The following is a 22,562-nucleotide window of genomic DNA, read 5'->3' as shown; positions in this document are numbered from 1 at the left end:
ATCGGCATGGGCCGCTGGCAAGCCGAACAGGGCTTAAACCCCGGTGCCTTGGGCATGAGCCCGCACGGTTCGGGAAAAGAGGGGCTAAGCCCCCCCCGATTCCCCTTAATCCACTAACGAACTAACTAAACTAACTATTTTAAATAACTATATACACTAAATACAACAAGAACCAGAGATAAGCTAGGGATGTGGAGGTCAAAGGAGAACTCCACTGTTCCAATGGCCATCACGGGCGGTAAGAAGGAACTGAGGAGCGGACGGGTCGGCTGGGGTATATATCTAGCGCTATAGCAGCGCCACTCCAGAGGGCGCCCGGCTGACCCGCCGGAGTTGCTAGGGTAAAAATCTTCCGAAGAGCCGTGCACACCTAACTGGAATGCATAGGAGCAATCACTCGAAGAAGAACAACAGGGTACAAGACACCCAAACTACAACTCCCACAAGGCACTGCGGCAGCATTCCAGAATCAAATTATTTTGGATTTTGATTTTCCAGGGAAGCCCCGTTTCCTGGCCCGCTCTCCAGCTATAACCACTAAACACGTAGGGAGGCAGCTACCATATGAGATCAGGCGAGGCCAGTACGGTCCACACACACAGAACAAGCTCAGCATTTCCCCCTCCTCTATCTAAAAAAACAAAGTAAAACTAACCACGACCCCCCGAAGCGCCTTCACTTCGGAGGCTCAAAACTGGGGAGTTCAGGCTGCCAGCCCAGCAGGTGGCAGCCCTGAGTTCTCCCATGTCCTCCAAGCTGGCATGTGCTGGTGACAGATGCCTGGGCACAGCAAGACAATGCCCCGGGCAGGTGAAGGGTCAGTCTGGTTCTGCCAGCATGAGGAGGATCAGGGTCTCGGCGGTGTCTGGTCCCAAACCATTTTATCGCAGTCCAGTGTCAGGGCAGGAAGCCGAGGGAGGCAGGCCACACAGACTTGGGGGTGTCAGACATCCATCAATGGGCGCAGATGACCATGAGGGAGGAAGATTAAAGACCAAAGCCCATGTGCTGGGACGACATGGATCCAGATTTTCTAGAGAGCTCAACACCCACCATGCAGAGCCCTGCTGCAAACCTGGCCCAACTGGGGGTGCTGGGCCCTTAGCGCTGGGGGATCCTGGGCCAAAGTCAAAGTGATTTCTCAGCCTGCGGGGAGGACAAGTGGCTGTGGGGTTAATGCACAAGACGGCCACTGACAGGCTGCAGAACACACAGGGCGAGATGGACAGCTCCTGCTACAGGAATCCTGCAGCGAGGTGGCTGCAACCCAGGGCTGGCCACAGGAAGGGACGCTGCTCTCACCGACAGGCAGCTTTGCTCCTGAAGCGTCCATGCAGTTACGTAGGAAACCTGCAGGCGGCGCCAGCCCTGGGGCAAACAGCTCTCAGGGATTGCTCTGATCTGCAGCTCTGCTCCCGTACGGCTCACACCCCACACAGCGGCAGAGCTTTACCTCAGAGAGCTGGGCAAGGTCACCTTCCGGGGCGGCTGCAGCCTGCTGCCTGGAGGGGCTGTCTGCTGGGGGCCGGGGCCTGCGGGCAAAGGAAGAAGTCAGCAGGAAGCGCAGCCCAGCCCAGCCGGAACGTCTGAGCCTCGAGGGCACAAGGATACAGGACACTGCTGAGATCTCTCATCCAGCACCAGACGGCCTGGGCCGCCGGGGCTCCTGGCCAGCAGCTCAGGGGCCTGAGCTAGGCTGGGGAATAGGTTCTGGCAAACCTGGCAGTAACCTGGGCAGCGTCACTGCTTGGAGATGGAGATCCAGCTCCAGGTGCCACCAAGCAGCACCCTAAGCCGTCCGCTTAGACCACTGTAACAATGCAGAGACACTTCCATTCTCCTGGGGGAAGGGGCGGCCCAGCTAGAGCTGTGTGTGCCCACAAAGCTCCAGCCTGGGGCAGGATCCCAGGGGGTGGGGCGGGGCACCCCCCGCTTACACTCTGCAAGCGGCTCCAGCTCCCAGCAGGACTAGGGGCCACGGGGCCGCTCTGGGGGGCTGGGCGAGGCTGGCACGGGCACAGCTGGGCTGGCTCAGAGGTGGCGTCTAATTGCCCAGGGAAGGGCTGCCTGAGCCCCCTGCTAACACAGAGTCTTGCCCCCTCAGACCCAGTCCCAGCCCAGCACGAACAGGACACGGGAGCTCCCCGCGGGTCCGTCCCAGCCCCAACCCAGGGGCGAGCGACGTGCTCTGCTTGCCCCCCTGGAGCTCTCACCTCTCTGTCCGGCTGCGCTCGGCAGCACCCTTCTGCCAGCTGAGCCATGGCCCACGGGCTGCGGCTGGCTGGGCCTCCCAGGCACGGCAGCCCTGCTCAGGAGGACACTGCGGCTGGCCGGCTTGGGGATGCCACTGGGCACCAGGCGGCAACTCGTGGGCCCGGGGGCAGCCGTGCTCCTGGCCTGGGTCTGGTGGGCATGTGCACTGCAGGCAGGCCTGGTGCTGGCTGGGAGCCGGGGAGCATCGTCCCTGGAGGCCTTAGCCCGACCTGATGGAGCAGAAAGGAAAGCAAGAGCCGCTAAGGCTGAATTCAGGCGGGTCGCAAGAGAGCCCCCCACACACCCCCTTCCTTGGGTGGGGGGGCACCCTTACTCCCATCCCCACTCGCAGTCCCTCGCAGGCTCTGCCACCCCCTCAACCCCCAGGCACTGGAGGGCCCCGCTGCTACCCCTCACCTCTGCTCAATCTCCCTCAGGAGCTCCACCATTACCCCTCCCCACCCCGCTCGCAGTCCCCTGGGGCTGCCAATAGCCCCCATCACCCAGGGCCCCAGTCACTGCCCCTGCTCACAGTCCCGGATACCGACTGGCTTTTAAAGCCTGAGCCTGGCCCTGGACTCCCCCCACTGCCCCTGATCGCGCTCCAGGGCCAGACATCGCTGAGTGCAGATCGCTGACCGAGGGGCCAGGGCCTTAACATGTTTGTCCTGATTCCGCTGCTGCGACCCCCATCTTCCCCTGCCCTCCCTCGGCTCCCACTCCAGGCAGCAGCCGGTCTCGCCAGTGGCTGCAGGTGACCGTGACTGACGTCCAATTCTGCACCCCCTTCTCCCCCTGCAGCCACAGCACTTCGAGGCCTGGCGCCCGACAGATCCTCACATCAGGCCCCGGCTGTCTCAGAGCCACCAAGTGTGGCTGCCAACAACTGCGGCACAAAGCGCAGCGGCTAACTCGAGACCTGGGCGACATCCGGGGCTGCTGGAGGGACCTGATTTGATGGCTGGGTCCTGGGAAGCGTGGGCTTGTTCCTGGTGCTGATGGCTCAGCAGAATGGGCTAGCGGCACATCTAGGCCAGCCCAGTCCCTGCCAGCCCGCCCTGCTCAGCACACAACAGTTATTTTCCAGGCATAAAAACCCATTTTGTTTTCTTCTCCCCACTGGAGGGAGGCCCCTCTCAGAGCAGGGCACCAGGGGGCGCTTGCTCCCTGCTGGATGAGAAGGGCCGTGCAATTGTGGGAGTGGATTCCCAGGGACCCCTGCATGCAGGAAGTGCCGAGACACCCTGACCCCGGCTCTGGCAGGGGCACCAATAGGAGCCTGCAAACACATGGCCATTCGGGGACACATCCTGCCTGGGACATCTATATCCTGGGATCCTGAATCCTCCCCACAAAGGCAGAGGGGCAGCGCAGCCGATCTGCTACTGATGAACCTGGGAGGCATCAGCCCCTGCCCCTCTGCATGGGCCCACGCTGCCCCCAGTGCCCACTACATGCTAGACGGTGCAGGGCCCGGCTCGGTGGCACACAGGGGTGCAGACCCCCGATCCCATGCTGCCGCTGCACGGCGTGCCCCGCAGAGAGAGGGCGAAGCAAGCAGGATCAGCCCCCCCACCCCCATGCCCAGCAGTCTGCTCGGAAGCCTGGTTACCTGCACTTGCTTCCTGGAGGGGCTCTGCTCTCCTGCGGGGCAGTGAGGGTTCTTGTGCAGGGCGGGGTCGGGCTGGGGACGACCTGGGGCCCATCGGTTCTCTCCTCCCCACTGCAGGTGACACACGGCTGCGGGGCGGGTCCTGGAGGCTCGGCTAATGCGGCAAGAGGGATAAAGCGAGGTGAAGCGTGGGCCCCGCTGCACAGCAGCGATCAGACACCTGCCTCTCCCTGGCGACCGGAACCCCAAAGCACGCTGCAGGCTTCAAACGGACATAGCAATAACCTGGGGGTCAGGCAGCCACCTCTGGGGGCGGGACAAGGCTCCACAGCAGCATAGTTGGGGGGGGGGGGCAGTACTGTCTCCCGTTGTAGCTCTGTGGGAGTTCAGGAGGCAGAACACGCTCCTGACGCCAGGGCATCTTTAAGAACCACAAGCAGCCAGGGCCTCGGTTTTAGATCCCATCTGAACGACAGCCCCGTGTAACAGCACAGGGCCCCCCTTAAGGCCACACTGGGGCATAGGAGAGAGCAACCCCCACTGAGCCCCCACCCCGCTCCCTGCAGCACAGCGCCCCCTTGCCTCACACTCTCATCCCAGAATCCACCTTCCCGCAGCCCCTCGGTGCTCCAGAGAGGTCCCCCACCCCTGTGCTGACCTGGCCCAGCCCCACTCAGCTTGGGAATCTCGAGAGCCCAGCAGCAATGTGAGCCCAGGGCCTGGGGACCCTTCAGTGACACGAGAGAGCCCACACCCAATGCCCCACACGGGTCCCTACATGTTAGCACCTGCTGCCTGCACTCCTGCAGGCTCGGCCCATTCAAACAGCTCCCCCAGAGGCACTGCCACGAGCCCAGCTCCTGCTCTGGCTGCCGCATGGGATGCCCCAGTTCAGCTCACTGCCCTGGTTTTTCAGCCCCAGAGCCAGCAGGAGGCACCCCAACCTCCTGAGGACACCAAGAGGTGAACGTTTCATGCCAGGGGGACTGGCTCCACTTTACAGGAGGGAAAGCCGAGAGCAACAAATACTTTGCTCTTGGACAGCACTTTGCATGGCGGGAAAGTCATGGCTTGCCACAGACAAACGGGAGGCCTCAGGGAAGGGCTGGGTCAAAGCCAGTTGTTTAGGCAGAATTTAAGTTTTTGTTTGCTGAACCAGAGTTCCTTGATCTTATGCTTGGGAGGCCAAACCTCCCTCGTGTGACCTGGGTGCAGCACTGCCTGCCTGAGTCTGCAGACAGATTGAGCCAGTGCTGCTGGGGGTGCTGCTCAAAGCTCTTCGCAGGTGCCTGCAGTTTGAAAGTAGACACCTCCGGCTGCTACTGGGAACTGGCGGCAGCAGAGAAATTTACAAGCATTGGGTCCTGGCATGAGCATTGTGCAGCACCAGGAAGGCACCGGGACCCAGACACGGAGCAGCAGATCAGGAGGTTCGCGGTGGATGGGAGAGAATGCTCCTTCACCCTTCTGGCAGGAAGGGGGGCTGGGTTCCAGACTAACCCCTCACCTGCCAGAGCTGGCCACGGAGGATAGAGCCCCATGCAGGCCCCTCAGCACCTCCCCCTCTCAGTGGCCCATCTACCTTCTTGCTGCTCTGAGGTCTCTTTGTGGGTGACAGAGCAGGGCCCTTGCTGGGGGTGGATTTCTTACGGAGCCGTTCGCCGCCAGTGGAGCAGCTGCCCAGCTTGTGTCGGAGGTGGGGGGGAGTCGGCGCTGCTCTGGTGCATGGCGAGGGGCTTTTCCCTGGGGGGAGGAGTGTCCCTGGCTCCACGGTGGGCAGCAGCGCTCTGACGGGGCTGTTCTTCACCACAAAGGTCTCGCGCCGGGGGCTCCGGGGGCTCGCCCGCTCCTTGTGCAGGAGCCGCACAGGCATAAGGGGCTCCCCGGCTGGACCCAGAGCCCCGGCGCTGGCGTTCTCCTTCTCCTGCAGGCTGCATCTTTCCAGCTGCACAGCCAGTTGGTTGGCCTCCTTCACGATCTCCTCCAGCTTCTCAGGACTCAGCGGGCTCCAGCGGGCCAGGCACTCTCTGCTCCGGCCTGCGCCCTCCCTCTGCTGCACGTTCAGGTCGAGCCTTTGTGCCACGCCCCTGTCAACGTGCCGGAGCTCCTCCTCCTCGACATGCTCCTCCTCTCGGCTGTGGGGGCAAAGCCACGGTTATCAGAGTCCGGACGGAGCGGAGACCGCCCAGCTCCGCACGGCTCAGGCTACAGCCGGAGGCAGGGAAGTATTTCCTCTTTCCAGCTGCACCCTGATTACTAACTGGAGCCAGTCAGAACCTGGCTGACCCGCCTGGTTGCCCTGCCCTTCGCACGTGTCTGACCTGGCGGCTTTGCAGTGGTCGATCAGAGTTACCACTCAAGGGCCTGACCCTGCGTGTGCACCAGTAACTGTCCGCCCACGACTGGTCCCAGCGAAGGAGGGAGGTCTGCTTCCATGCTGGCAGGATCAGACCCCAGGAGAGCAGCTGGCCCAGAGGGATGCATGTGGCTGAATCCCACCATGTTTGTCAAGGATACAAGGGGCCAGGCCTAGCTTTCTTGGCAAGTTAAGGCCGAAGCATCGCAAGCCCAGTTCTCTCGCTCCTCCTGAGGCAGGTTCCCAGAGCCACAAGGCCCAACAACCTGCCAGCGTGGAGTGAGGTGGGAGGGACATGGACAGAGCTCTACCCCCCTAGCAGGCTTTCCACTCAGCGCCATCGGCGTGACCAGAAACCTGGGAGGGCCCTTCAGTGCAGAGACAGAAAACGTTAAGGGGAATGGATAGTAACCCAGACCCCCAACTGGTGTAATTCAGCTGTTGGCTTCACTGCCAGGTTGACTGACACCAGCCGAGGTTCTGGCCCTTCAATCTTACCTGTCTGAAAGAGAAGACAGACCAAAGTCCAACTTCTCATCGGTGATAAATTTTATATCTGGAAAGAAATATCGATCCATTGTTAATTGGTTGAAACTATAATAAAGAGCTGAATTATCAGACACAGAGATGAACACCATATGCTGGGTGGTGGGGGGAAGAGTCAACATGGCTTTTGTAAAGGGAAATCATGCCTCACCAATCTACTAGAATTCCTTGAGAGGGTCAAACAACCATGTGGAAAACGGGGATCCAGTGGATATAGGGTACTTGGATTTTCTTAAAGCCTTTGACAAGGTCCCTCATCAAAGGTTCTTACGCAAAGTAAGCTGCCATGGAATATGAGGGAAGGTTCTCTCACGGATTGGTAACTGGTTAAAAGATAGGAAACAAAGGGTAGGAATAAATGGTCAGTTTTCAGAATGGAGAGGTAAATAGTGGTGTCCCTCAGGAGTCTGTACTGGGCCAAGTCCTATTCAACATACTCATAAATGATCTGGAAAAAGGGGTAAACCGTGAGGTGGCAAAATTTGCAGATGATACTGTTAAGTCCTAGGGGCAGCCGGTGTAGGAAGCAATCACTTGAGGCCAGAGAGCAGACAGCTAACCAAAACCTCCATTTTATTTACAGAACCAGAGAGCTCACTCAGCCGGTTGAAACCGGCTGAGCTATCCCTTAATAGTCTAACTCAGTTGCCATAGTAACAAAACCCATGACAACCAAATACACAACATATTCCTCCCCCCCTAATAAGAACATCCCCTAAATAAAACACACACTAAACTAGAGAAGGAGGGTAGACTGCCTCCATTCCCGGCTAAACCCTGGGGATTATTTTGCCCCATAACCGTGGGTTCGCCCTAACTAAAGATCCAGCCGATGAGGAGCCCTTCTGTCTCTAGGTGGATTACGGTGAACTTCTGGTGTTGTTGCACCCGAAAGTACTAGGGGCTCAGGGTCCGCAGCACGAATAGGTGAGGAGGTGGTATCAGCTCGTGCTGGGCAAAGGGGTATCTCAGCTGCCGGCAGTAATGGAGGAGAACAGTCAGGAACAGGTGACTCATGATTCGGTGTCTCACCAGGAGGGGTGAAGTCAGACCCCTCAACTGCAGATGGGTCCTGAAGACTGGCATGACCTGGCAACAGCTGATCTACATGTCGCCGCCAGGTAAGATTCTCTGCAGTCCGGACTGTATAGGAAACAGGTCCTGTTTGAGTGATGACTGTGGCCGGGACCCATTTAGCTCTGGAAGTATAATTCCGAGCCAAAACTGGCTGCCCTGGGCTAAAGGTTCGGTCTTTTGCTCTGGGTGCCCGTCTGATTACTTGATATTGCTGCTGATGTTGCACAGTTTGTCTGGGTTCAGAAGGTTTCAGCAGATCAAAGCAAGTGCGCAGCTGTCGTCCCATCATTAGAAAGGCTGGGGAAGCCTGGGTCGTAGCATGAGGTGTGTTTCTATAGGAAAGTAAGAAGGTATCCAGACGCTTTTGAATGGAGTGTTGTCCCTTTGCTGATTTCAAAGCGTTTTTCATTGTCTGCACAAATCTTTCAGCTAATCCGTTGGTGGACGGATGATATGGTGCTGACGTGATGTGGTGTATCCCATTTGCCTTCATAAAATTTTGAAACTCCTGAGAGACGAACTGCGGTCCGTTGTCGCTCACAAGTTGTTCTGGCAGACCAAAACGACTAAAGAGTCCTCGTAGTTTTTGGATAGTACTCTCTGCAGTAGTGGACTGCATTATAGAGACTTCTGGCCATTTAGAATGGGCATCTACTGCCACCAAGAACATGCTTCCTTCAAGGGGGCCAGCAAAGTCAACGTGAATACGTTGCCACGGGTTTTCAGGCCAGTCCCATGGGTGTAGGGGTGCCCACTGGGGTGCATTTCTTACACTCTGACATGACATACAAGCTTTTGCCTTCTCTTCAATAGCACTGTCCAATCTAGGCCACCAAAAATAGCTTCGTGCAATTTCCTTCATGCGCACTATTCCACAGTGACCGGAATGTAGCTGTTCTAACATCTGTGATCTCAGGGGTGGTGGAATAATGACACGCCTCCCCCACAACAAACAACCAGATTGGACCGATTACTCCGTCCGCCTGGACATGTAGGGAACAAGGTCGGGTGAGACCGGAGAGGTTTGTCGAGATTTTCCATGCATCACCAGGTCCATAACTTGGGATAATACTGGGTCAACGCGGGTTGCCTTCTTTATCTGAGTAGCAGTGATGGGTGTATTCTCTACCTGTTCAAAGTAGAAGATTTCCTTTTGGGCACTATCTTGATGTTTGACCGGTAAAGGCAACCTTGAGAGGCCATCTGCATTGCCGTGCAGAGTGGATTTCCGATATTTGATTTCATATGTGTGTGCAGAAAGTATCAATGCCCAACGTTGCATACGACTAGCAGCTAATGGGGGAATGCCTGTGTAGGGTCCAAAAATTGATGGCAGAGGTCGATGGTCTGTAAGAAGAGTAAACTTTCGCCCAAACAGGTACTGATGAAACTTCCTAATTCCAAAAACAATTCCTAATGCCTCACGTTCGATTTGGGCGTAGTTAGTTTCTGCTCTTTGCTTAGAGTGCGTGAAGCAAAAGCAATAGGTCTTTCTTCTCCCGAAGGCATAATGTGTGACACGACCGCTCCCACTCCATAAGGGGAAGCATCGCAGGCCAATTGCAGGGGTAAGGATGGATCAAAGTGCGTTAGAACTTCAGAATTTAACAATGCATCCTTAGCTTTGTTAAATGCAACATCACAGGCTTCAGTCCACTTCCAGGCCTTGTTCTGCCCAAGGAGCTCATGAAGTGGTTTTAGCAGTGTGGCTAACTGTGAGATGAACTTTCCATAATAGTTCCGTAGTCCTAGAAATGAGCGTAGCTGGCTTACATTTCGAGGTGGGGGAGCCTCCACAATAGCTTTAACTTTTGCAGGGGCCTTATGAAGACCTGCAGAATCGATGATGTGTCCCAAATATTCAACAGAGGGCTTGAAGAATTCACACTTGTCTTTGCGAACTCGTAGGCCATACTCTTCCAGTCTTTGTAGGGTAGCCTCTAAATTCTTTAAGTGATCCTCTTCATTTCTTCCAGTGACCAGGATATCATCCAGATAGCACTGAACTCCTGACAAGCCACACAAGATCTGGTCCATAGCCCTCTGGAACAGGGCGGGAGCCGATGTGATTCCGAAGGGTAGGCGACAGTATCGATAAAGCCCCTTATGAGTCACAATAGTCAACAGCTCTTGGGACTTCTCATCGACGAGCATCTGTAAATATGCTTGACTCAGATCAATCTTACTGAACTTTTGTCCCCCAGCCAGGCCTGCGAAGAGGTCATCGATGCGGGGAAGCGGGTATTGCTCTGCACACAACACTGGGTTGACAGTGACTTTAAAATCACTGCAAATCCGGAGAGAGCCATCTTTCTTCACTATTGGAACGATAGGAGTGGCCCATGAGCTATGGGTAACTGGTATTAGGACTCCATTGGTGACCAGGCGCTCCAGGTCTGCTTCAACTTTTGGCCTGATGGCATATGGCACAGTTCGGGCTTTCAGATATTTTGGTGGACTGCCAGGTTTAATGTTCAATGTCACAGTGATTCCCTTCATACTTCCCAAATCATCTCCAAAAACAGCAGCATGTTTCCTTAGTATAGGGGTTAGACTGGTTTCTTCTTTAGTCATTCGGTGCACTTCTGCCCAGTTCAGCTGAATCTTCCCAAGCCAAGACCTACCCATTAAGGCTGGGTAGTCACCTCTCACCACAAACAGTGGCAATTTAGCCGCCTGTCCATTGAGCTCCACCTTAACATCAATAGTGCCCAACATGGGCACAGCTTCACCTGTATACGTCTTCAGAACAGTTTTTGTTGCCTAAAGCGGAAGATGCTGTAGCTTTTCCTTATACACAGTCTCAGGAACCAGCGAGACAGCTGCACCGGTGTCTAGTTCCATGCGTATAGGTTTGCCCTCCAATAAGGGGGTTACCCAGTATTCATGTGAGCCCGCTGCCAAAGACAAAACATGCAGTGGCACTTCCTCTTGTGAGGAGGTGTCACCTTGATCATCCTGGGTCTGCTCTAGGGTATGCAAGGTTCCTCTTTTTGTCGGCCAGACCACAGGCCTCTTTTTCTTTTGTTTACAGGCATACTCAATGTGTCCCTTTTTGCCACAGTGTCGACACACCAGGTCCTTACACCAGCATTCTGATGCCTGGTGACCCAGCTTACCACAGCGGTAACATTCTTGACTCTGCACCGTTTTGTGGGTCAGTTCTTGTGACACTTTTTGCACCCTAGGGGATGCACCGATGTATTGTGCCTCCCTTGTAGCCAGTTCCATGGAGACAGCAATATCAACAGCCTTCTGTAATGTAAGCTGAGCCTCTGTCAGTAGGCGCTTCCGTATAGCTTCACTGCAGAGGCCACACACTAACCTGTCACGCAGGGCATCATTTAACATCTCTTTAAATTCACAGTGTTCTGCTAGCTTTTTTAAAATGGCTACAAATTGTACAACTGTTTCATCTTCCTTTTGGTCTCTTTTGTGGAACCTATATCTTTCAGCAATTACCAGTGGTGTTGGGGAGAAATGAGACCCCAGGATTTCCACAATGTCACTGTAAGATTTAGTCTCAGGCTTAACAGGGTGTAGTAAGCTGCGTAGCAGAGAGTAGGTTTTAGCCCCTACAACAGTTAAGAATATTGGCACCTTCTTCGCTTCTGTAATGTCATTTGCAATACCAAAAAGCTCAAAACGCTCAGTATACACATGCCACTGCTCTGTATTCTCATCAAAAGGCTCCAGGGGCCTGGTCAGAGTAGCCATGATTTTTAGTTTCACTTTCACAGTCAGTGCAAACAAGCAGCTTTTTTTCCTTTGTTTGGTCTTTACCTTGACTTCTACTTCCTTCTGTTACTGGAGCAGCACCAGGATCCCACCCTCGTCGCCAGTGTTAAGTCCTAGGGGCAGCCGGTGTAGGAAGCAATCACTTGAGGCCAGAGAGCAGACAGCTAACCAAAACCTCCATTTTATTTACAGAACCAGAGAGCTCACTCAGCCGGTTGAAACCGGCTGAGCTATCCCTTAATAGTCTAACTCAGTTGCCATAGTAACAAAACCCATGACAACCAAATACACAACAGATACAAATTTGCTAGTTTAAAGCTGACTGCGAAGAGTTACAAAGTGTTCTCACCAGTGTTTCCTCTAATTTTTCCCCACACATCACTGCCATATTTGTGCACATAACAAAATTCATGTGGCAGGGGTGGAACCGAGGGGTTCGGAGTGTGGGAGGGGGCTCGGGCAGAGGTGCAGGGGGATGAGGGCTCCAGCTGGGGATGCGGGTTCTGGGGTGCAGGCTGTCCTGGGGCTACGGCAGTGAGAGATGACTCCCCCCCCACTCTCTCTCCCAGCGGCAGCACCTGGTCGGGGGGCGGGGGGGAAGGAGAGGCGCCTCTTCCTGCTGCAGTAGCTCCAGGGCTGGGGCCGTGGGATAGGAGCCTCTCACCTGTCCGCTGCAGGTCTGGGCGGGCTGGGTTGGGGCACCTCTCCCCGTCGCAGCCTGAGCAGCACTTAATAGGCTGATACACAGCTGTGTAGCTTAGAGCAGGGGTTCTCAAACTGGAGGTCGGGACCCCTCAGGGGGTCGTGAGCTGTCAACCTCCACCCCAAACCCCACTTTGCCTCCAGCATTTATAATGGTGTTAAATACATAAAAACGTGTTTTTAATTTATTTGGGGGGGGGGGGGAGAAGAGGGGTCACAGTCAGTGGCTTGCTGTGTGAAAGGGGTCACCGGTACAATAGTTTGAGAAACACTGGCTTAGAGGAAACTTAGGTTTTCACTAAACTGGCTGGCTGGAAAACAAAATGGCAGATGAAATTCAGTGTTGACAAATACAAAGTAATGCACGGTGGAAAACAGAAACCCAGCTATATGTACAAAATGATGGGGCCTAAACTAGCTGTTAGCGCTCAAGAAAGATCTTGGAGTCACTGTGGATGGGGGAGGAGACGGGGGGGGGGGGGAGCCGCCGCTCACCAGCTGTCCAGCTCTGAAGGCAGCATTGAAACAAGGGTAGCAGTACTGCAACCCTCCTACAATAACCTTGTGACCATCCCCCCTCCCCGACTCCTTTTTGGGTCAGGACCCTACAATTACACCACCATGAACCTTCAGATGTAAATAGCTGAAATCGTGACATTTATGATTTTTGAAATCCTATGACCATGAAATCAACCAAAATGGGCTGTGAATTTGGAAGGGCCCTAAGAGAAGGGCAACAAAAAGAGTTTGGGGCATAGAACAACTTCTGTATGAGGCGAGGTTAATAAGACTGGGACTTTTCAGCTTGGAAAAGTGACAACGAAGGGGGGATATGAGAGAGGTCTATAAAATCATGACCGGTGTGGAGAAAGTAAATGAGGACGTGTTATTTGTCTCTTCTTGTAACACAAGAACTAGGGGTCACCAAATGAAATGAATAAGCAGGTTTAAAATGAAGTATTTCTTCACACAACACACAGTCAACCTGTGGAACTCCTTGCCAGAGAATGTTAAGACCAAAATCATAAACTTGGTTCACAAAAGAGATGGACCTATTATCCAGAAACTGATCTATCAATGGCTATTAGCCAGAATGAGCAGAGACACAACCTCATACTCTGGTGTCCCTAAAACTCTGACTGCCCAAAGCTGGGACTGCACAACAGGGAATGGATTGCTCAATAAATACCCTGCTCTGTTCATTCCCTGTGAAGTACCTGGCATTGGCCACTGTCAGGAGACAGGATACTGGGCTGGGTGACCCATGGGTCAGACCCATTTGACGAAGTGGAACTGTTCTTAATGTTTCCGCTAAATACTGTAGGGGTGCCTCAGTTTTCCCTATGCATTTCTTAAGTCGCTAGGTGGTGGGATAAGGAGGTGTAATTGTTGCAGAGCAAAGGGCCAGTGCACATAAATGGCTGACATTCTGTCTCCTGGCAACTAATGGCCTGGGCCCTTCCCCCCTGCAAGGGGATGCTAAAGGTGTTGGAGAACAAAGGAATCAGGTGACCTCCTGGCCCGGGAAAGGGACAAAGCCCAGAGGAGGAGGGTCTGGAGGGTGAGTCAGTTTGGAGCTGGCTGGGGACGTGGAGTGAGGTGCAGTCATGGTTGTCTGGCTCACTGCCCCCTAAAATGGACCCGGCTGAGGGGTCCGGTTCTCTGTACCTACAAGCTCTGTTTTAGACCGTGTTCCTGTCATCTAATAAACCTCTGTTTTACTGGCTGGCTGAGAGTCACGTCTGACTGTGAAGTGGGGCTGCAGGACCCTCTGGCTTCCCCAGGACCCCACCTGGGCGGACTCGCTGTGGGAAGCGCACAGAGGGGCAAAGGATGCTGAATGCTCCAAGGTCAGACCCAGGAAGGTGAAGCCGTGTGAGCTTCTTGCCCTGAAGACAGTCTGCTCCAAGGGAGAGGAGGCTTCCCAAGTCCTCACTGGCTTTGTGGGGAGCAGTTCCAGAGCATCGCCCGGGGACTCCATGACACCCAGTATGGCCATTCTTGTGTAATCAAGAGAACTTATCCAGCATCCATCGACTTGGTATCAAGGATCACGTGGGGACACTAGCTAGGAGTAAGGCAAAGAGATTCAGGGCCTGGGGCGGACTGAAGCAGCACCACTGACGAATTACATCAATCTACGCTGCTGTGCACCTGGCCCCTGATTCTCAGAGGTGCCGAGCCCCACAGCCATCGCGGAAGTCGCTGAGTGGCAGGGGCTCCGCACCTCCAGAGCTCCAGCCCTAGGCGACTTGTCAAGGTCCCACAAAGTCTGTGCAGAGCCGGGAACTGAATCCCGCTTTCCCCAGGACCCTGATTCTGCTGCCACTTGCACCTGTGTAAATCAGGCGTGATGGCATCGAAGGCAATAGCGTTCCACTGAGGAGAGACCGGATCAAGCCCAGAATCATGACACCTGAGCTTGTAGTGCTGCACAATGATCCCAGGGCCGGTCGCCATTAGGGGACCCTCGCACACCTGGGCGTTTTAATCAAAGCAGCCCATCAGTCTGATTCCCCAGTAGTCTGTTCTCTCAGTTTGGTGCCGCTTGTGTTTGTCCCGAGTCTCTCAGGCAGCCCCAAACCGCCCCGGGTCAGGTTACTGGGCCCCACCCCTTTCTGGGTACAAGGACAGCCGTGATGAGATTGCATAGACACGCCTGCAGCTGGAGAGAGTCGTGTTATGGGGCTAGCGGGAGGATCAAGCAAATGGGTCACCTCCAGATCTACCAACAAGCTAAAGGCTCCTTCCAATGGAGCAGTCGCCTGGTGAAGCGCAGCAGGAATAAGTTACCTGAGTTTCTCTGCACAGCAACAAACCTAAAAGCAGGCCAAACCCACTTTGTCAGTCACGTTCCAGCCCCTACCTTCTTCTTCTGCCATCTCCGTTTTTCCAGGGAGCATCGAGGTGGACCAGGGACTATCTGAAAGAGAAACACGCAGAAGGATGAATTAGATCTACCCTGCACTACGCAAACCGCAAGGGGCTGTGACGTTACACCCCATATTCTTCATAGAAATCTGGTTATGGAGTGAATATGCAAGATGGGTCTTGTAAGGTCTCATTGGAAAGGTTCTGATTTCCTGAATGCGATTATCCAATTTGTGTGCCTGGATCATTTCTGAATCTAAAGTTGAATCTGAAGTTCTGAATCTACATATTGACAGTGTAACAATTACAACTAGGTGTATATTTGGGAGACACCCACCAGACAACAGGCCATCAGCCGTGATGGGCCATTAGGAAGAAACAATAAGACTTTGAAGATACTTATTTCTCTCCTTACTGAGGGCTTGTCTACACTGGCAAGTTTTGGCGCCAAAAGCTGCCTTTTGGCAACAACAATAACAAAAAAGTACACACACTACAATGGGACTTTTGTTGTGAAAAATGCCCAGCTTTGGCGAAAAATTTTTTCCACCCCTATGAGAGAGAGAAAAAAGAGAGAGAGAGACTTTTGTCTTTTCCCTTCCCTTTGTTGTCGACAAAGAGCCAGTATAGACACTGCTGATTGTTTTGTCTGCAGAACTGGCTTCCGCCAGTATCCCACAATGCCCTGCCCTGATCGCTCTGCTCAGTTTTGATCTCTGCTGCCCTGCAGGCATGCGCCCCTCCCCTTTCAAAACTCCGGGAAGTATCTGTGTGCTGCTCCCTTTGGGAACAAACAAAGAGCAAATCACTGGACTGCTCCTGTTCTGCCTGACACCAGGAACACAGACTGCTGCTGCTGCCGGGGGACGGGGACAGACTGCGGTGCTGCTTTGCCATTCCTCAGCATGGAGAGCTCACAGAGCTACTCGTCATGCGGCTCTCGGCAGCTGAGGAGGCTGTGGGAGAACTCATGCAGCGATCAGCTCCTCCTTCCCACAACACTGCACTGTGGGATACATACCCATGGTGCATTGCTCACCCTGTCCATGATGGTGTCCCCAGTGTGGACATGATCTGTCGACAGAGGGAGCAGGTGTGAACACCCTTTGGCGATTTCTGTTTTGTTGACTTTTGGGTGTCAACATAAGTTTTGTCAGCAAAATTCGGTAGTGTAGACAAGCCCTGAGAGGCGTCCCGGGATGTAGCTGTGACACTACTAGGTCAGGTGGTCCTGTCACCTGATACCAAGCACCACCTTGGACTTCTAGTAATTGTCCACTAAAAGGAGGGGGAGGTCAAGCCTGGGAAACAAAAGATTCCCGCCTTATGCAAAACTTATTTAAGGCTGGGGAGTAAGACAAACAGGACCCTCCCTTCATTGCCTTCCCACCCGAGGAGAGAGAGAGAGACTGCTGAAAGCACCTGAAGAGACAAAGGAACTAACCTGAGCAAAAGGCAAGGGCTGAGTCCAGACAAAGGGCTGATCTACTCTGGCAACCCGCAGCAGCGCTTTCACGTGGCTTGTGGGGTCGCGGCAGAGCACAGCGTGGCAGAGCTCTCCCAGTTTTTCACACCCCTGAGCGAGAAAGTTGCAGCGCTGTAAAGTGCCAGTGTAGCTAAGCCCTTAGGCTATGTCTACACTGGCAATTGAGTGACATTCAGAGGTGCTAAATCCCCCCCCCCTCCCCAAAAGACAAAAGTTTGTTTGATTTATAACTGGGGTGGGGGTGGCAAGAAGTTGTGCATCTCTCTTCACATTGAGGGAGAGGGCGAATTTTTATGAGCTCGCGCTGTGCAGATCTTTCTATACAGCACAGGACAATATGATCTTGGCTGTACTTTCCAGAGCGAAGCGGCACTTGAGTGCTAGGCAATTTCCTAGCTGAACCATCTCACAGAGAGCTGGTGCTCCCTACCTATGAGTTTGCCAGAGGCCCGGGAGCCTGATTCAGCAAAACAGGGAGAGGGAGCCCAGGCTAGTGGAGCAGGCGGGCTCAGTGAAATCCCAGTACCTCAGGCAGCATCCCACAAGAGGGGTTTAACCCATCACAGGGCATCTTTATTGCTACCACGGGCTGGTCATTTTGGATGAGCAGTAACAACTTTTATGCCGTTACACGTATCCCCAGAAAACTCACAGCCCGTGGACAGAGAGACAGCAAGATCCTGGGAGGTGCTGTGGTCAAACAGTCACTTCCGTCAGAAACATTCCTCACCTGCCATTGTGGCAAGAGGATCCCTTACTAGGAAGCTTAAACATAACGCTTTGTCTCTGTTTTTTCCAGCTTGGGCATTTGCCAGCCCTGCGTGTGTATCATCGTTCCCCACACGAGCAATCGGACAGTTCTCACGGGCATGGAGCTGCTACCCTGTGTAAACGTATGTGGGGGCAGGGGTTTAATCAGTTTCCCCTGCGGTTGTGGGAGCCCTCAAACAGCAACAGAGGAGAGAGAATCACTTGAAAAACCATCTAGTTGTAAAGCCACAAAAATAAGCAGGGGCAACTCCCTCTCCCAGCAGAGATCAGCCCTTCCCAACAGCGTCTGATTCCGGTTCCTGACAAGCCCCACACAAATGGGAAGCTGAGCTCTTTAGGTGCTAGGCCACCCTCAGCCCAGTCCCACACTGCCCATTTGTTCCTGCTCACTCATGGCAGGCTGGCAGCACCGATTTCCCGTAAGTAAATCAGGCAGAGCATCGGAGCATTGATTTAAAACACCCACAGGCTCCTGGCCTCAGCAAACAGACACAGGCTGAGCAAACTGGGACATTTTCCCTACGCTGACACTTAGCACCTCCACAACCCTTCCTTTTACCTCGTCAGTATATACCAGCCCCCAGGCTCTGAGCACCTTACAGTCACAGCACATTGCCTGTTGCAACGCCCCCGGAAGGCAGGGCAGGTAGCCCCATTGCACAGAGGCCCACAGAGACTAAAGGACTTGCCCCAGGTCCCATAGGGAGTCTGTTGCAGGGCAGGGAATTGGATGCAGATGCCCCAAGTCCCAGGGGAGCGCCCTAGCCACTGGGCAATCCTGCCTCTCGCTGCACAGGTTCACAGCCCTGGACAAACAGTGACTAACCCTTGCAGGCCATCGAGTCGGCTTGGGGGGGGGGGAGCGATTTTCCCAAGGCTAAACAGTGAGTCAGTGGCAGAGCTGGGAACTGAACCCAGAACACCCCACTCTGTGCTCAGACACCTACTGCCACAGGAGTAAACCTGGAAGCCAAAGATCATTAAGAAACATGGGGGGAGGTCCCCTAGTGAGGGGTAGATGCAGCTCACCCCAGTTCTCTCCAGGGTGCTGAACGCTGCATCTTCTCTACCAGCCTCTGAGTAGGACCCTGGTACATCTGCAGCCTCCCTCACGCCCTCTGGCTGCTGGATGGAAGTAGTGAAAGTGATTTGATCCTTGTCACTGTCCCCAGGCTCACAGGGCTCTGAGTAGCAGCCACAAATCTGACCAGAGACTTGTTCATTTTACACTCATGCTTGGGAAAGCTTTGAGCAGCTGTGGAGACACAGGAGAGGCTGCAGACTCAAGCCATGTCTGCACTACAAAGTGACTGACGCAAGTCTCATCAGCATACAGCTTCCAAAGCTTGTACATTGCTTGGGCACAGATACTTGGCTGCTTGCGTTGGCGCTGTACGCTCGCCAGGAGTGCTTGCATCGATGCAAAGTGCAGTGGATTGTGGGTATGTGCCATGCGCTGCTGTCTGGTGCGAGGCCTCTGGGGAATTATCAGTGTGTTGTGGGTCAGAAATGACTCGCCATGGGATCAGGGTCAAGTTCCCAGCATGCAACGTTCTCTAGCCCCATATGCCATACATTTTCACTTTTTTTAAACCCCACGCAGCACTTTTTGGTGTCTGCAATCTCTGAGAGAAGCATGGAGCCCACCCAGCTCTGCACCATTCTCATGGACACGGCAAACACAGGACACACGATACTCATGTTTAACAGGCAACATGAGGATTTCTCTGAGGACAGTTTGCTGAGGGATATAATGAAAATCAATTCAAGGTTGTTGGTGGCATTCATGGAGCAGCTGCAGATAGTGGAGTGCCGCTTCTGGGCCTGAGAAGCGGGCACCAACTGATGACATTGCATTGTAATGCACGCTTGGGACGATGAGCAGCGGCTGCAGAACTCTCAGATGCACCAGGCCCATGCCAGCTCCAGGCTCCAGCGCAGCAAGCAGGTGCTTGGGGCGGCCAACGGAAAAACGCGGCACGTCCAGCTCTTTGGCGGCGGGTCCCTCAGTCCCTCTCGGAGGGAAGGACTTGCCGCCGAAGAATGAAGCAGCGGCAGTAGAGCTGCCACCGATCACGCCTTATTTATTTATTGCCGCTTGAGGCAGCAAAAACGCTGGAGCCAGCCCTGACCAGGCCCCATTTCTGGATCTGTACACCGTGCTCTTCCCAGCCCTCCAGCACAAGGGCACCAGAATGAAGGCTGCACCGACAGTTGCAAAGCTAGTGGTGATCTGGACGCATGCAATACCAGATTGCTACGAGTCAGTGAGAAATCATCTGGGAGGTGGAAAATCCACAGTGGGGGTTGTTGTCAGACAAGTGTGCAGGGCCATTAATGGTCTCCTGCTATGCAGGACAGTGACTGTTGGCAACATTCAGGCCATAGTGGATGGATTTGCAGCAATGAGGTTCCCAAACTTCAGTGGGGTAATAGGTGGCACCCAGTAAGTCAGCAGAAAGGGCTATTTTTCTTATGGGCACGCGAGCCTGGGTGGATCACCATGGACACTTCTGACAGCTCTGGGGGCTGGTCAGGGACGGTGCATGACGCTTGCATCTTTAAGAACACAGGACTGCATGAGGGGACTTTCTTTCCAGACCAACGGATTACCACTGGTGATACTGAAATGCCAATAGTGACTCTGGGGAACCCAGCCTACCATGAAGCTGCACAGTAGCCACCTCAACAGCACCAAGGAAAGATTCAACTACCAGCTCAGCTGGTGCAGAAGGACTGGTAGGCGGAAGGGCCGCTGGCGGTTTACACTCACTACAGGAGATCTCAGTGACAAAAAATTCTCAGTGGTTCTAGCTGCCTGTTGGGTCCTGCATAATATCTGTGAGGCAGAGGGGGAAAAAGCTGCTGCCAGGGCTGTCTGCTGACTCTCAACCGTCAGACATAAGGACCAGTGCAAGTGCCCAGCATGGAGCCGAACAGTTGAAAGAGCACTTTAACAGCCAGTCACGGTAGCATTCTGTGCTCGATTGTTCTCAGGGCCTGGAGGTTTGGGCGCTGTTGGAACGGTGTAGCTCTTGATGTACATATACAAGTACTGTGTGCTTGAAGTATCACAAGGCAGTCTGCTGTGAACTAATAAAGGATTTTATTCTCTAAAAATAGCAATTTGAGTGGCAAAAAACAATGTGCATCAAAAAACAGCAGGAAAGCAATACAAACTTTAAATAAAGTAATAGGACGGGACTCTGCAACTGGAAAGACAGCAAATATTTGTGTCCGCTTCAGTGCTCAGATGTAGTCCATTGTGGCCACACGTACACCAGCCATGGTTCTCACAGGTCAGTGCACGTGGAGCTGGGGTTTTCCTTGCTGTCCCATGGCATGGAATGGCAGGGGCAGGACTGCAGCCTGGTCTGCCATGGGGTGTGTTGGGGATGTAGGGAACTGCTACCGTGGAGTGCTCAGGGGACTGCCAAGGGTGGCGAGTTGGATTTTTGGATCTGCAGGTCAACCAGGGTCAGCTGCATTTGAGTTTGCTGCCTGTGAAGACCCATTACGCCCCAGTGCACCTCCCTCTCCTTGTCCTGAGCCTCTTTCCTTTTCCCTTCTCCAGGCCAGCTGCCACGTTTGCCCTCCAGGCCCTGTGGTCTCAGGACAATGCCGCACTGGCTTGCAGGATCTTGCACAATGTGTCCCCCCTACTCCTCTTTCTGCTCATCAGAGTCAGGGGATTTGTGGGTGTGGATGGGGCACCCCTCAAGGCTGCAATAGCAGCAGGTGCTGATAGAAAAAAAAATCACCAGATTTACAGTGACACCAGAAAGGGAAAGTTTCCTAACTCTCGCCCCTCATTCTTATAAAGACTTGGAGCCTTGGCACAGCCCCGCTCTCCAGCCCCAGCCATGGCGAGTATTGCTCAGCAGGGTGAGGGGGAAGGAATTTTAGTCCCGATTTCATGGGTGTGAGTTTCAGGCAATGGCGCTGAACATTGGCACTATTTTCCACGAGCGCTGGCGGTTTTAGCTGATACCTCACTACTGAGGGGGGTTGTTGGTGCTGCAGGGTTGTTAGGGCTGCTAGTCCTTGGAGAATGCAGCTCGCTGACTCAGCTCACCTCGACGTTATTCATAAAGAAAGACCACAGACTCGCATCAGCGGCAAAGGCGCTCGGGCAGGTTTATGGTCGACAAAGCATGGTACTAATTCGCCTGCATGCCACTAGCCTGTTTACTGCCTAGTGCCAGCTGATTTTATCGGAGATTGGCGTGGGAAAGTGTCCTAATGCAGAGGGAGGCCGCCATCCCTATTAACCTTTGGGAGAGGATTGCGGAGTCTCTCCATGCAAGTTTCACCAAGGTCTCTCTGGAGGATATAGGGGCAGCCCTATGCATATCAAGTGCTCTGCACAGCGCTGCCCTGGGGCCTGGTCACGAGGTTCTCTCTGCCATCAGAAGGGATAGAATCTTAGGGGTTTCTTTAAAAAAGAAAGTTAAATCCCATACAAATCAATGACCCCTTGGCACCCTCAGCTTACCAAGGCCAGATGTCTAGTCACCGCCGCAGAGTGGATTTTGCAAGCCCTACCTGAGCTCACTCCTCTAGCCCAGCCACAGCGGTTTGAGGTGCAATCACACTCAAGCACCAGCTCCAATAACTGAACGGCTTTCACTGGATGGGTAGGGCATGATGCCGAGAGGTTCAAAGCACCAGCGACTCCCATCAACGTCCAAGGGAACTGAGGGATGGTGCTGAGCACTTCCTAGGATCAAGCCTTTAATCTCCCACCGATGTCACATGGAGTTGACAGCCTCAGATGATGACCAGCAGTGCAAATGTCACCCAGGCTCTGACAATCAGTCTATTTGCTTTCTGGCTCATTCTCCACAATCAATAAAGATCCTGCCTTGGAGACTTGGGCCCAGCTCCACAAATGTGTCAAGGTATTTAGGCACCTATCTCCCATTGATTTCTAACCACTAGCAAGCTCTTATCTCAAAGCAGAACTGTGTTAGAGCTACGGTTTGAAGGCGGTGGGGTAAATCATGGTTTAGCCTGCCCTGACATGGTACAGCGTTTGCACAACATGCTTTAAGGCACAAATCAGAGGCAATTATAATTTACGGACAGTTATTTCCCTTCTGGCTGCCAGCACTAGCGTATCTACTTCTCAAAAGCTTGTGTGCTGTGGG

General features: G+C 53.8%; 1 protein-coding gene across 1 annotated transcript; it reads right to left on the bottom strand.

Annotated features, from left to right (window-relative positions):
* Positions 1-380: 380 nt before the first annotated feature.
* Positions 381-17,378, bottom strand: PSRC1 (proline and serine rich coiled-coil 1). Its single transcript, XM_045014421.1, has 8 exons — positions 17,372-17,378; positions 16,600-16,722; positions 15,151-15,207; positions 6,720-6,777; positions 5,448-6,000; positions 3,866-4,019; positions 2,214-2,483; positions 381-1,532 (listed from the first exon to the last, which is right to left on the bottom strand). The coding sequence occupies exons 1-8, from the start codon at positions 17,376-17,378 to the stop codon at positions 1,450-1,452; spliced, it is 1,305 nt and encodes a 434-aa protein (XP_044870356.1). The 3' UTR covers positions 381-1,449.
* Between the last annotated feature and the right edge of the window lie 5,184 nt (positions 17,379-22,562).

Source organism: Mauremys mutica, chromosome 4, assembly GCF_020497125.1.
Source record: "Mauremys mutica isolate MM-2020 ecotype Southern chromosome 4, ASM2049712v1, whole genome shotgun sequence".
Taxonomy (NCBI): Eukaryota; Metazoa; Chordata; order Testudines; family Geoemydidae; genus Mauremys; species Mauremys mutica.
This window is presented reverse-complemented; position numbering and strand designations above follow the sequence as displayed.

Coding starts and splice junctions, on each gene's coding strand:
- PSRC1 (XM_045014421.1), bottom strand. Junction 6,001..6,719: donor CTGTCTTCTCTTTCAGACAG/GTAAGATTGAAG, acceptor TTGCCCCCACAG/CCGAGAGGAGGAGCATGTCG. Junction 4,020..5,447: donor GACCTCAGAGCAGCAAGAAG/GTAGATGGGCCA, acceptor TTGCCGCATTAG/CCGAGCCTCCAGGACCCGCC.